This window comes from Triturus cristatus, chromosome 4_2, assembly GCF_964204655.1.
Source record: "Triturus cristatus chromosome 4_2, aTriCri1.1, whole genome shotgun sequence".
In the NCBI taxonomy this organism is placed as follows: domain Eukaryota; kingdom Metazoa; phylum Chordata; class Amphibia; order Caudata; family Salamandridae; genus Triturus; species Triturus cristatus.
In genome coordinates, this window is record NC_140586.1 from 763264987 (window position 1) to 763280120 (window position 15134).

General features: G+C 44.2%; 1 protein-coding gene across 4 annotated transcripts in view; it reads right to left on the minus strand.

The window, feature by feature from the left end:
* Positions 1 to 15134, minus strand: part of LOC146835006 (sodium/glucose cotransporter 4-like) — a 736053-nt gene that overhangs the window by 43764 nt on the left and 677155 nt on the right. For all 4 annotated transcript variants that reach the window (XM_085602666.1, XM_085602670.1, XM_085602669.1 and 1 more), the window contains one exon: positions 2735 to 2858. In XM_085602666.1, coding sequence (XP_085458792.1) covers positions 2735 to 2858 — 124 coding nt within the window. The remainder of the gene's footprint in view (positions 1 to 2734; positions 2859 to 15134) is intronic.

Genomic DNA, 15134 nt, shown 5'->3' on the forward strand with positions numbered 1-15134 from the left:
CAAACGGTACAATGCGGCATGCCAGAAGGCACTACGTGTGTCTACCGTAGATTTTCTACTCAAGTGGCAGCTTTCTCAACGTGGATGAGTGTGACCTGCCGCGACAGCCTGTGTTGAGAAATTTCACTGGGAGGCTTTCTAGCCCCTGAAAATTGCGCTATGGGATGCATATTCTCGCTTGCCAACTTAACTAAAAATGCTCCACCACATGCCAGAGGCAGAGTTTTGCTGGAACATCAAGCTCCAAGCAGAATGCAGAGTAGGCAACACTCTGTGAAATCCGCAGGCAGAGAGTCATTTTTCACCCAGCCCTAGTACTACTATACGGGGGGGTCATTTTAAGTAAGGCAGACCAACTGGATTTGTCAAAGGGTAAGAAAACCAACAGATATATGAGGCATGTTATTGGCTTTATTAAGAGGTCAAATCATCAAAATATATATCAGGTCAATAGGCTTAGTCAAAAAGTCACCAATAACCATAGTCAAATGTATACTTTATAAATTCAAATGTTGTAATATTTAAGAATAGGGAGTGTCACAAAATATTTTCAATAAAACATTATAAAAAATGAAGCATATCTTTCAGTCTTTTTAACATTTTTCAAAACACAAAGTGAGGCATAGAACCAACCACAAGCGGCAACTACACACCTGCTGAAGAGTATGCAGCTCAAGCTCAGAGTGCTTTAAAAAACGTATGGTAAGCTCTCCTTGCATCATGGGGAAAATGAACAAGGAGACTTACTGCATTTTTTTTTATTTGCTGGGGGCTGCTGCGGTCCCCGAAGCCTCCACAGCATTAAAAGATGCTTGGTGGTCTCCCTTCCCCCTCTAGGGGTACCACCTGGATTACACAAAATTACTAAAAAGCCCTTTCAGGACATTATGGGCCGCTTCTTGTCCATAGCAGTGAATATCAAATGAACAGCTCCTTTTCCTCATTTATTACTATTTTTTGGGTGAGTTGTATGTCTTAGGTGTTTCAATCCCACCTGGGAGACCCACACTTTTGTTTTTAAGTTGGGGGCTGTGGGGGGAGCAATTTTGCAGGAGCCAGCCATTTAACTGTGAGTCCCACAGTGCCTGCCTGGGGCACCCTCATATCTTTTAGCAAATTGGGGGCTACAAGGGCAACCCCAAGGCCCCAGTTGACCCTCACAGTTCCCCAGCTAGCACCCATACTGGGAACCGTGGGACTTGGGTGTACATTTTCTTCCCCATGGGCAGGAGCAGCATTTTTCTGTGCTCCTGGCAGGTGGAAGCAAAGCTGTGTTACCTGCCAAGGAGAGTGTGGGCAGTGAACAAAGTTTACATTCCCTCCCCCTTGCTCTCCTGGGAAAGCCTTGGAGATGGGGTCCCAATGGCCTCCTTCTTAATTAGAAATGTTTGTGATCTCTCGGATGTGGTCTCCAGAACCTTTGAAAGGCCTTGGGAGGGGAGCATAATGCCCAACCACAACTTTAAAAAAATGCTTCAGGTACAGGGGTTGGGTCCCCAGGGCCTGAAAATGGATCAGAAGGATGGTGCATATTCCCACTTCCCATCAAAAATGGAGTGGCCCAGGAGGTTGGGCTTCCCAGAGTCTAAAAGTGGCTCTGGAAGGGGGGACCACTCGATCCTCAAAGTAATCAAGTCGGCCCTAGGGGATGGTGTCCTCAGGGCCCTGAAAAGGCTCAGGTAAGGTAACCTGATACCCCCCTCCCCTTATTCATAAATAAAAACAACTGGGTACAGGAATAAAGTACTAGGTAGGAGAAATTGACTCAATTCAGGACATTTTCATATCAGTAATTCTCGAACATAGAATAGCAAAGTTCTCCTATATAAAGACAATTTCAGATTTACATACAAATGGTCAGGAAGAAAAAGCAACCTAAAAGTTACCAAACCTATATAAGGTCATGCTTTTGTTAAAAGCCACAAACAACATAGCTAAAGTAGTGCTGACAATAAGGTATTGATCTAGTAAGAGCAATAAACCTCTTCATTAAAAGAGCCCCTAATGTTGTAGGGGTAATATCTATTTTTTCCAAATATGGCCCTCTACAACAAATGCTTTCACAACGCATTCCATAACAACGCGGTTGCTACAACAACCGCGTTGTTTCTACGTGATCCATTACATCGTAATTCCTTTCAACGACTTGCTGTAGGGGGTGCGGTAGACTTAGGAATAGTATAATTTACTATTCCAACTCCAGTGTGCGCAACAGTGGGGAAGGTGTTGGAATAGTAAATTATACTGTTACTTAGGTTAGCGCACCCCCTACAGCAAGTAGTCGAAACATCTTGCATTGTAATGGAGCACGTAGAAACAACGCGGTTGTTGCAACAACCGCATTGTAATGGAAGCGCATTGTGTTAACAGCGTTTTAAACGCTGTTTCCCCTTTTTTTCACCGTTAGCCACTCGTATTTTGAGCTTTTTTGTTTGTGTCACTCTGGTTGGATACTTCACTGATGAGAGGAATATGAAAAAAAATCTTTTAAAAAATGTTCATGGTAGTTTATTCTGCTAGTTTTGTAGGATGTTTCTTATCCAGTCTTTTTCAGGATTTTATTATTTTGGATTCTTCTATCACCTTTTCTAGAATGATCTGCTGTTTGCAATTTCTTACAATTATTTTTAAAATATTGTTTTGTAGTCTGGCAGTCTCTTGGCATAATTTTCATTCTCAGAAAAAATTGTAATAAAAAACAAAAAATAAAGTACCACCAACAGTATTGAGTTACCTTCAGGTTTTTCTAAACCATCCTTCTCTGCAATGATGTCTTCCTCTTCCTCCTTCTCCCAGGGATTAATCAGGTCAACTCGAGTAGCAACGCTATGCCTACTCCACCATGTTAAGCGAGCAAGCTGATACAAAAATATTTATAATATTTAAAATATGACAAGAAAAGTATTGAAGTGACAGGCAATTTCAAATTTATAAAGGAGAACAACAAAGTTCAAAATAAGATTGTAAATCAGAAAATGCTGCATTTCTATCGGCTAATAGCTGGTCGACATTTTCCCAGAAAATCATAGAGAGGTCTCATTACAGTATTCCCTTCATATGTTAATGCCTTCTCACCCTAAGAGCTAGTTGTGAAGCTCACAGAGTTGTAATAAAGAACTTGAGTGTTTACCATGCTCACCGACTGTGCCTGCAGTGGGAGACATTTTGCAGGAGACCATCGCTTTACAATCATTCCAATTACCTTGTAAAAGGCTGAATATGTACATGAAAATAGTTCTCATTTCCACTGCTACAAGTTCATAAAATAAACGTGTCCCTGAAAAAACTCTCTTCCATTTGTTTGTAACGGTCTGTGAAAATACTCTCTTCCATTTGGTTGTCTATGTCTCTGAAAATATTCTATTTCTTTTGTTTGCCTAGGTGTCTGAAAATATTCTCTTTCTTTTGTTTGTCTAGGTCTCTGAAAATACTCTCTTCCATTTGTTTGTTTTATGTATTTCATGTGTTTTCAGTCTGTGAAAATTGTGTAATCCATGGCCAATTTCACTATATTTTAATATAGTTACCTATCTAAAAGGCTCACAAACTTGGCATACTTTAATCGTGTTCACATAAAAATATCCCCAGATGTATATATTATAATTCTCAAAGCAACTACTTTTTCACCCTAAGATTATCAAAATACCCCAAAATTTATTTGATGAGGTCTTTAAACCCCCAGTAACGAGCTACAGGATAAAAAACCCTTAAGGAAAATAACTACTTGTTGTACCTGCTCTTCTGGCTGACTTTGTTCATCTTCAAATAATGCAGAACTGGGTTGCCAAATGTATGTTGTTCAGTATTGGAGGTATAAAGGAGGTATACATCTATTGTATGCTTAGTTAATAAAAACCATTGCATAAAATCACCCATTGAATTGGAAAATATAAAATTAATTCATTACTGTATTATACATGTGAAATACTAGGACCACCATTGCAAAATCATCTGTGCGGGTATATCCAGGGAAAACTCCATTTAGCACTTCTAGATTCTTCTGAGTAAAATCAATGAATCTCTTTCTTACTCATTTAGCATAAAATGTTTAAAATTCAATATTGGCGCTAAATCACACCATGGAGTATGGGACATCCTGAAAACCGGTATTAGAAGAACCACGCTGAGTTACATTATTTAAAGAGACAACTAGTAAAACAACACAACAGAGATTTCAGCGTATACCAAACCCAAAAATAAATAGGCGCAGACAACATATCTTAATGATTCTTCAGAACATTCTTATATAACACCAATTGATAGCTGCCAAGGCCTCCATTTGTTAGGAATTCCACGGGGCAGCTGCTCAGGTATAAATACCTAGCTCATCTGCAAAGGGTCCGACATAATAGCTAGCCAACGGGTAAGCAACACGCAATTAAAATGAAAGAGGAGATCACTTACTCTATATTATTTAGCAAATTCAAAAGGTAAAAAGATGACAGAGGAAGAAGGCATTGCTGATAATGATATTTGGAGACAGTTTTCTCAAGGTAATACCTCTTGGTTATTCTGTTTTTTTGTTTTTTTTTTAAATAGAGTCTGTTCTCAGAGCTTTACCATATGGGAAAGCGGTAGGGTGAAGATGGTCTACCCCTCGAGTTTCATAAAGCACTAAGGAGCATCATCTTTGTCACTTCTGGATTCACTGATAATAATCATCTAGCAAACAGGTAATAAAATACCAGATTCGCAGAGCGACACATATGTGGTGCTTTTCTTGAAGAAAGGCAAACCCCACATGGAAACGGGATTTTTTCACTCCATCTCTTGAGGTAAGCGCTATTTCAAAATGTATTCTAAAATCTAGGCCCTTTGCATCAGCAAGGTCACTTCCCATATTTCCAGATTATAGCAACATACCCAGCAAAGACACAACCGACCATATCAATTGGACTATCACAGCATTTGACGTTGAAGCTGTTCATCAAAATCCTGCCTGATTGAGACAATACCTGTGATAGAGTCTCCTCATGCTAGCACTGGATACTAATACAGAGGATGAGATTTGGCTCACGGCTGAGCAGTTACGACAAGGTCAAGAGCAATTGGCAAAAGCTAAAATACTGATTGTGGAGAAAACTGAATGCTTCATACAAATACCCTGGGGAACATATCAGGACTGTCCTTGCTCACTTTTATTATTGTCACTTCTTGTGGAATATGTTTACTTCACCTAATTCCATTTGCCAAAATTGTCCTGGTGGCTATTAATAGGTATTTAGCAGAGCTGTCAGCTTTACGGTGGTCTTCCCTCAAATCTTTTACCTCACCTCCTCCATTTATGTTGGCCTTAGAACTGTGTGCACTTTACCCATGCTAACCAGTGCTAATGTGCTTGTATTCACTCCCCTAAAAACATGTTGAAATTGACTTATACATATACCATATACCCAGCGCTTATAAATGTAATGCTACCAGTGGGCCTGCATGACCTATTGTGCCACCCACCTAAGTAGCACTGTAAGTCCCAGGCCTGCCACTGCAGCCTGAATGCAGTATCAAACTGCCATGTCAACATGGCATTTAGCACCCTTTGCCAAGTCTTAAACTCACCTTTTATTACATATAAGAAAGGTTTGCCCCAGCTAGCCCATAGGACAGGATGCTGTTGTAGAGATTATCACCAATCCCAAATAAGGAGTCCAGAGATCAATCCAAAAGTGTAGAAGTATCATTCAGAGCATAAATAAAGACCACCAGTCCAGACAGCAGTTCCACTCCAACTGCCTGCACACTGTATTTTCCAGTCCTCTCAGCATTCTGTTGCCATGCTATGATCACATAGAATGTAAGGCACAACCTGACAACAGTAGTGAGAAGTAGGACAAAATTATACATAGCTACCAAAGTGAAAATAAACCCACAACAGAGATTGTGCTGACCTCTGAGGCGGAAAGCCGGAGGATTTACTCTTTTTAAAAATTGTGTTTGATTCTTTTAAAAAACCTTATTACTCACTTCACGGGCACTGTGCACCGCGCCGAGCAGTCCCCCGCAGACCCCCTGACACAGCGGATCTTAACGCTGCACCAGGGATTCCCTCCTTCGCAGTTCAAGGCAGAGACACGCCCACACGGGAGGCCACGCCCACCTGAGGCCACACCCACCCGCTAGCCTACTTAAGCGCCGATCGAAAAGCGCGACAGTAGATTGTGCTGACCTCTGAGGCGGAAAGCCGGAGGATTTACTCTTTTTAAAAATTGTGTTTGATTCTTTTAAAAAACCTTATTACTCACTTCACGGGCACTGTGCACCGCGCCGAGCAGTCCCCCACAGACCCCCTGACACAGCGGATCTTAACGCTGCACCAGGGATTCCCTCCTTCGCAGTTCAAGGCGGAGACACGCCCACACGGGAGGCCACGCCCAACTGAGGCCACGCCCACCCGCTAGCCTACTTAAGCGCCGATCGAAAAGCGCAACAGTAGATTGTGCTGACCTCTGAGGCGGAAAGCCGGAGGATTTACTCTTTTTAAAAATTGTGTTTGATTCTTTTAAAAAACCTTATTACTCACTTCACGGGCACTGTGCACCGCGCCGAGCAGTCCCCCGCAGACCCCCTGACACAGCGGATCTTAACGCTGCACCAGGGATTCCCTCCTTCGCAGTTCAAGGCGGAGACACGCCCACACGGGAGGCCACGCCCCCTACACCCCCTACAAATGTGCCTGCCGCGCAAGCGCAGCAGACGAGCGCAGCGGGAGCGCCGTTGCCGCGCCTAAGGCAAGCCCGTCTGCGCCCGTCCGCGCACAACCGGGCTTAGGGCCAGAACCTATGCCGGATCCAGCTCCCACAAGGGTAAGCTATTCCTGTCGAGACCTTCTTTGTCTCAGACCCACTAACGACAGCACTTGCAACTATGTACACGATCTAAACGGTCCCTTTACTAGCTGCATTATCTGCAATCCAGTCCAGTTACAACTCCCCAAACCTCCAGTTCCACCCCCGGGCCTTAAAATATCCACATTAAACTGCAGGTCGCTACCCATGCATGCCCTGCTCATTAATCACCTCTTAGCAGACCACGACCAGGATATACTGTTCCTTACAGAAACGTGTATTACTGACCATTCGAATTCAGATGTAGTCATGGCTCTTCCCCCGGGCTTCCTTATCCAGTCCCAACCACGCCCCTCCGGCAGAGGAGGCGGACTAGCCATTATCTACCGGGATCACCTCTCTTGTAGAGCTAGCGATGCCCAAATCCTGGACTCCGAAAGCTGCCTCTTTACCATCCAGTTAGCCCCGACCAGTACCCTGTCGGGCCTACTGGTATATCGACCCCACGGCCATTTTCGCACCTTTGCGGTCGCTCTCCTGGAATCCGTATCATCCTTGGCCCATCTTACTTCCAATTTCTCGATTTTAGGAGTCCTAAACCTACACTTCGACGACCCTCTAGACACAGGGGCATCCGACTTGATCAATGACCTGGCGGCATACGGCCTCCACCTTGCCAACTCCGGAGCCACACACAATAAGGGACATCTGTTAGACCCAGTGTTCACTAACATCCATCCCCTACAAATTAAAGACTCTCTCCCACTCCCGTGGACGGACCATTTTTTGGTCACTATCCACTTACCAGGGGCATTCAGGAAACCCCACAAACCAGCCACTTATACCAGGGATAGGGCATGGGCCAGACTCTCGGCGGAGGACTGGTCCAGAGCCCTAAACTCAACAACCCCTAGGCTCCCGGATGACCCGACCACTGCGGACAAACAGTTCAGGGAGTGGATTTCCACCTCCCTCGACTCCATCCTCCCCATAAAAACTCGTGAGGAAAAAAACGGGAAAATGGGCTCTGCCCCTTGGTACACCCCTGAACTCAGATCTCTCCGCAAAGAGTGCAAAAAAGCAGAGAGATTGTGGAGAAAGGACTGGCTCCATGCCAGTAAGGATGCCTACCGCAGCTCGGTAGGAATCTATAAATCCACCTTGAAGCTTGCCAAAGCCGCCTACTATGACGCCAGAATAAAAAACTCCTCCAACTCGGCGAGGGAATCTTACCTCATAGCCAAAGAACTACTTAAAATACCAGCGCAACCCTCATCGCACCCACCTCCTCCGGACAGAAGTAAGGAACTGGCTACCTACTACGATTCCAAAATTGCCCAGATACTAGCCTCCCTCCCACCTATCAGTCCATCCAACCACACGGACAAAGAGGCGGCCACTAACCCTATGGGTAACAGCCTACACCCTCAGCTGTTCACATTTAGAGCAGTATCTTTGAACGAAGTAGTCTCTACACTGGCCAAGATGAAAAGCGGCTCTCCCCTTGACCCTGCCCCTGTAAGATCCTTAAAAACAGTGTCCCCTAGCATAGCTCCTACTATCATGGAACTAATCAACATCTCTCTTTCGCAAGGCTCTGTTCCTCCGAACTGGAAGAGCGCTGTTGTCAAGGCTCTTCTCAAAAAACCTCAACTGGACCCTGATGACATGGCCAACTACAGACCAATCTCGCTTCTCCCATGCATCAGCAAGATGGCTGAGAAACTGGTTAATGTACAACTTTCCCAGTACCTCGAGGCCAACAAACTCCTGCGTCAGTCTCAAACTGGATTCCGCCCCGGCCATGGCACGGACACCGCACTCCTCGCTGTCATCGAGGAGGCAAGGTGCATTCTGGATTCAGGAGGATCAGTGGCAGTGATCCTCCTGGACCTCAGTGCAGCCTTTGATACGGTGGACCACCGTGTCCTTCTCCATCGCCTGGCCAGGGCAGGAATCGCGGGCGCTGCGCTCGCTTGGATAGACTCTTTTCTATCAGGCCGCTCATTCCAGGTTTGGGACGGCAACTCAACCTCTGCCCCTCTACCACTCTCAAGCGGAGTCCCCCAGGGGTCTTCGCTTAGTCCCACCCTGTTTAATGTTTACATGGCCCCCCTTGAGGATGTCGTTACCCCTTACGGGATAAAAATAGTGAGCTATGCGGACGACACGCAACTGGTCGTCTCATTATCTCACCTTGACAACCACCCAGACAACCTATTGAACTGCCTCCAGGACGTTCACAGCTGGATGAGCGAGTCCTCTCTGAAGCTCAACGGAGTGAAAACTGAAATCATGCTCATGGGCAAGAAATGGACAACCATTCCCCCGTCGGTCTGGCCAGACGTTTTCGGTGAGGTGCCAACCCCGAAAAAGGAAATTAAGACACTGGGAGTCTGGCTGGAAGCTGAGCTGACCATGATCACCCAGGCAGCCAAAACAGCAGGAATCTGTTTTGGATTCATGCGATCCATCCGCAAGATCCTTCCACTTCTTCCTCCCCTATCCAGAAAACTACTGGTTCAGGGTCTCATTCTTGCCCGGCTAGACTACAGCAACGCCGTCTACCTCGGTGCCCCCGAATCCACCTTGGCGAAACTCCAACGCACTCAAAATGCAGCGGCGCAGCTCATTATGAGGCTCCCCCCCAGAGCTTCGGCCAGGCCTGCCCTCAAGGCCCTACATTGGCTTCCTGTGCGCCAGAGGGTAGAATTCAAGGCTCTGTGCACTGCCCACAAACTCATCAACGGTGTAGGCCCAGCTGCCCTGAAAGACATGGTCACCCCCTACAAAGCTCCCAGACTCCTGCGCTCGGACAACGAACGCCTGGCCACTGTCCCTAGATTCAGGAAGGTACGCACCGGTGGGCGACGCTTTGCGGTCAAAGCGTCCTCAGGATGGAACTCACTTCCTCGCAGCCTGCGTCTGGAATCCTGTCACCTCCTCTTTCGTAAAAGATTGAAAACTTTCCTTTTTCCCAAATAGTATCCCTCCCCCTCCCCTCAGATCTCCACTGATCTCATAGCGCGGGGATGCCTCCGGGTCACCAGGCGCTCTATAAATCGCTAAATAATAATAATAATAATAACACATCTCCCTCCCAAAAAAATGAGGAACAACATGTACAAACACCCATGTACAATAAATATAAAACAACAAAAAAACACCTAACCAATCATTACATACTTCATTTGCCAGCTGGCCTAAAACTCAATCTGCACTGGCCATTATGTTCCAGGACATGCTTAACTTAACATTTCATAATCCTTGTGCCAAGATGGTCTAAATATTAACCTTCTCTGATCATCCCGTTCTGGAACAATGGGAACATTGCTTTGAATTTCAGAACTATGACTGTTACAACCAAAACCGGGTGTCCACTCAACCAGCCGTGACATGCTCCACACTTCACCAGAATTTAAAACAACCACATTCTTCCTGACCTCCACAATAGTGAACGGGCCAGTAAAACGTGATTGACCTTTCCTCAAGAGACCCGGCCTTTTGATCAACACTTCATCACCCACTTTCCAACCCTTGAGAAGGGAGAAATGCCGTGAGTCAAAGTTTTCTTTATATCTGTCCTGATATAGATTTCATTTCAAAACAGCTTGATCAGTCATCCGTACATCCACATCCAAGTTTAACCAGACTGGGCTCAATTTGTCATGTGGCTTCCTTCCTCTCAAAATAGAGAAAGGCGAAACCGAAGTCACACAATTAGGAGTGTTGCGGTGAGTCCACCACGTTCCTCTAAGCATTTTTTTAGCGAAGATCTTGTTTGCAAAGCTCTCTGGGCACAAGACTTCACAATCCTATTCATTCTCTCCGCTAATCCATTCGCTTGTGGAGAATACAAAGCTGTTTTAAGGTGTGTTATGGACAACTCCTTCAAAAACCCTTTCATCTCTTGGGAGACAAATTGAACACCATTGTCCGTAATGAGATGCTTAGGAATTCCTTCCCTTGAAAACTCATCTGAAAGAAACTCTACAACAGTTCTGGAATTCACCACAGGCACACACTTCGTAGCTACCCATTTGGACGTATAATCCACAAGCAAAAGCACATAGCGTTCATCATAACCAAATGACTCGAATGGACCCGCAATATCCAAACCTAACTTGGTCCATGGCTCAATGGGAACTTCAACAGGTGAAAGTGGTGCAGTACGAGTCTTCTTACTTTTATCATTGTTAGCACATTCCCAACAATCCTTTACAACTTCTTCCACTTGTCTATCCATAGATGGTCACCAATACCATTCTCGTACCCTAGCCTTGGTTAAATTCCTCCCAAGATGACCTTCATGAGCTAAGTTTATAACCTTCTCCCTAAGTTTACACGGAGGGATTACGCGACTCCCCCTCAGCACCTTCTCCTCGAAAACACACAAATCATCTTTTACATTAAGAAAACCCCTCATACACTCAGGTAAATCCTTTTCAGCCGGCCACCCTTCAACAATGAATTTCTTACACATGTCCAATTCATTATCATTTCTAGAGGCCAGCGACCACTCATCCAACTCAACAGCTGATTCATGTACCCATCCAACCAGGGAATTCTCTACCTCCACACCCGTTTTATCCAAGGGTAATCTCGAGAGACAATCTTCAACCACATTCGTTGACCCAGGAACATATTCAACGACAAAATTGAATTCTGTCAGTCCATCAATCCAACGCTTGATTCTGGGAGAGACATTATCTATATCTCTACATGAGAAAATCTGACACAAAGGACGGTGATCAGTCCTTACTACAACAGGCAAACCCCAAAGATAAAATTTAAAGTGACGGACAGCCCAGTAAACCGCCAACGCCTCCCTCTCAATCACTGAATTACATTCTTCTGCCCCTCTGAGTGATCTCAAGGCAAACGCAACAATCCTGGACTCTCCATCCACCACTTGAGACAACACTGCCCCCAACCCTAACATACTCGCATCAGTGGACAAAATCGTTTTTCTCTTTGTGTCAAAATGTCCCAAAGTGGGCATCTGACTAATAACCTCCTTAATAGAACTGAAAGCTGATGAACATTCATCTGACCAGGAGAATGACGCACCCTTTTTAAGCAGGACTCTAAGAGGAGAAGAAAGACCTGCAAAGTTAGGAATAAATTTCGAACAGAATTCAGCTAAACCCAAGAACGAACAAACGTGGTCTTTACTCGCTGGTGTAGGAGCCTTCACAATACTTTCCACAATATCAAGTTTAGGACTAATCCCATCTGCAGAAATAGTGTGTCCCAAATAGTCCACAGATGACATACGAAACTTGCACTTCTCTTTCTTAATCACAAGACCAACTTCCTCCAACCGCTGTAGAACTCTCCATACCCCATCATCATGATCTTGAACATCCTTCCCATTTACCAATATGTCATCTTGAAAGATCAAAACTTTAGGCAACCCGACTAAAACCTTATTCATAACCCTTTGGAAGCAAGCCTCTGCAGAGGCCAACCCAAAGCGCATACGAATAAATCTAAAAGCTCCCAAAGGCATTACAAACGAAGTTAGTTGCAGCAAAATCTGATGATAAGCAGCAGATAAATCCATCACACTGAAACATCTGGCATCTTTGATTAATGTAAGAGTTTGAGTAATGTTTGGTAAAGGCTGTCTGTCAATCCAAATATGCTTATTCAACCCACGCAAATCCACACACATGCGAATCGCCTTCCCACCATCCTTGGGTGCCAAAACTATGGGAGCCAACCATTCAGAGCATTCAATTTCTTCAATCACACCAGCACCAAGTAATTTCTTAAGTTCTGCATCCAGAGTTTCCATAAGCATGTGTGGAACTTTCCTGACCTTACTAGCAAAAGGTTGAGCCTTGTCTTTTACGATAATTTTGTGTTGAAAATCTTTCAACAGCCCCAATTGTTCACAAAAAACCTTCGGAAACTGTGAACATACATCCGACGACAAGCTAGGAGACAGAAGCAGAACCTTTTGCGGCGAATTGGGATCCAACTTGATTCCCATGTCCCTCTGGTGCCTCCACCCAAGCAGATTATCTCCCCTCCTAGCCACATATACCTTACCTATTGTCTCCCTGTCCTTGAACTGAATCCTTTTTATGACAAATCCCAAAACATCAATTCTAACCCCCCCATAACCTACTGGATTAATGTCCGGGGGTAACAATTCAGTTTTGTCCAATCCATAAACCGCTTCCCAATTAGCATCACCAACCATTGTGTACGGTGAACCCGAATCCGCAAGAACAGTAAATTGCTGCCCAACACTTCACACTCAGGCATCACCAGCTCATCACCATCAACCATACCATCATGCTTAATACTACAAATGAATTGTTTTTCCTGCTCAACTAGCTGTACAGGATGCATCCTCCCATTACGGCACACCCGTGCATAGTGCCCTCTCTTTCCACACTTGTTGCATACTACCGACCTTGCAAAACAATTCGGACTGTTAGGTGAGTGATTTTCACTCCCACATCTGAAACATTTAAAACCATTCTTATTATGCCTGAACCCTGAATGTTCAGAATCAGAAGACTTAAATCTAGAATGGGGTTGTTCTGGACCAGGAACTTTTTTATCATTCTCATTCAAACTTGTTTTCAACATACTTTTCGAGTCATCCCTTCTAATTTCATTCCTTTTTATCTCGTGAATAGTCTTCTCATCATTACTAGTGTCAGAACTCTTCTCATCTTTCATCTCTTGTACCCACATATTAGTGTTCTCCATACCCTCGACAATAGATAGCGTGTCTCTAAGATCAGGATTCTTGGCTAACAATTTTTGTTGATCTTTCGGATCATTAGTACATCTAACAACTTGATCCCTTATAAGAGAATTTGTAAGCTGTTCAAATTCGCAGGTGCGAGCTAATGTTTTTAGTGTTGCTACATAACTGGTAATCTTCTCCTGTTTACCTTGGATCCTGGAGAAGAATTTATGACGCTCTAACAGAACATTAATTTTGGAACCAAAATGTTTTTTCCAGCATTAAAACAGACATGTCATATATATTCTCAGGTTCACCCTCTCCACGCCCTAATGGAATCTCGTCTAGACTGTCATAGACATGCCTACCCTCTACTCCCAGATTATGTAAGAGCGTGGCTTGTTTTTGTAAAGCTGAAAATTTCTCTCCCCCAATGGCTATGAGGTAAGAATCAAACAATGGTTTCCACCTCTTCCAAGGTAAAGCAGGATCACCCACATCAGTTAAGAATTGCGGCGGTTGAGACATCCCAGAGGAAGCCATTCTTCTCAGGTAAAATATCAACAGTAGAATATGAAAGATTAGCAGCGTAACTTCAAGATGATATCCCAAAGTAAACACCAAATCCTATCACTAACAGAAAGCTTGACCAAAAGAAACAGTAAAAAAAAATAATAATTCGTACTGTAAGGAGTGCAAATGTCACTGATGCACAATGAAGCTTAATCAAATGTTTGTCAAAAAAAAATAATAATAATAATAATAGCTCTAAGCTCAAAAATCGTAACAATCCAGAATTGCAAATTTACTTGACAATGTGAGCAATTCTTAATAGATACCCAAAACGATGACGATTTTTAAAAGTGTGTGTATCACTGATACACAATTTCAATGTTCATGTAGAAAACGCCGCTTTTCAAGCTACGATCGCTTTCTATAATCCAATATGGCGGCACGTTGCGTGATAAACCTTAAACATAACCGGGTGGCTCACGGCACACAATTGTCACTCCGAAGATGCAGGGAAGAAGCTAGCATGTCATGCCACAGTGCTCGAGCCCGGTAAGAACCTTTAGAAGTTGTTTTTCGAAATGGCAACCGCTTGCTCCACTTCCAAATGCGATGTAAGGAAAAGAACATCAAAGTTCAAACATGATGTGTCTTACAAGCCGTTCTCAGCGCAAAGGCCACATTTTTAAATTGTCGGCGGACTGCTTAATATTCCAGCTCCAAGTTTCCCGCTCAACTCCATCAGTTGCCAAATGTCACACGCTCCACTCCATTAGTTGCTAAATGTGGTTTCCTTGTATTCTGAAGATCGATATCTTCACCCTGGAAACACGTAGAATCAATCGGCTTGTAACGTCGAAATAATCACTTTTCACCACGGTAGAGCCAGTGAATTATCCATCATTATCCGATAAAGTAATCCAATGGGTTCGTTTATGGGGAGACTGGTGGTCATGAAGTCCTGTCCCCAAAGCAGGTCAACTCGTCGCCAGTGTAGAGATTATCACCAATCCCAAATGAGGACTCCGTAGATCAATCCAAAAGTGTAGAAGTTTAATTCAGAGCATAAATAAAGACCACCAGTCCAGACAGCAGTTCCACTCCAACTGCCTGCACACTGTATTCTCCAGTCC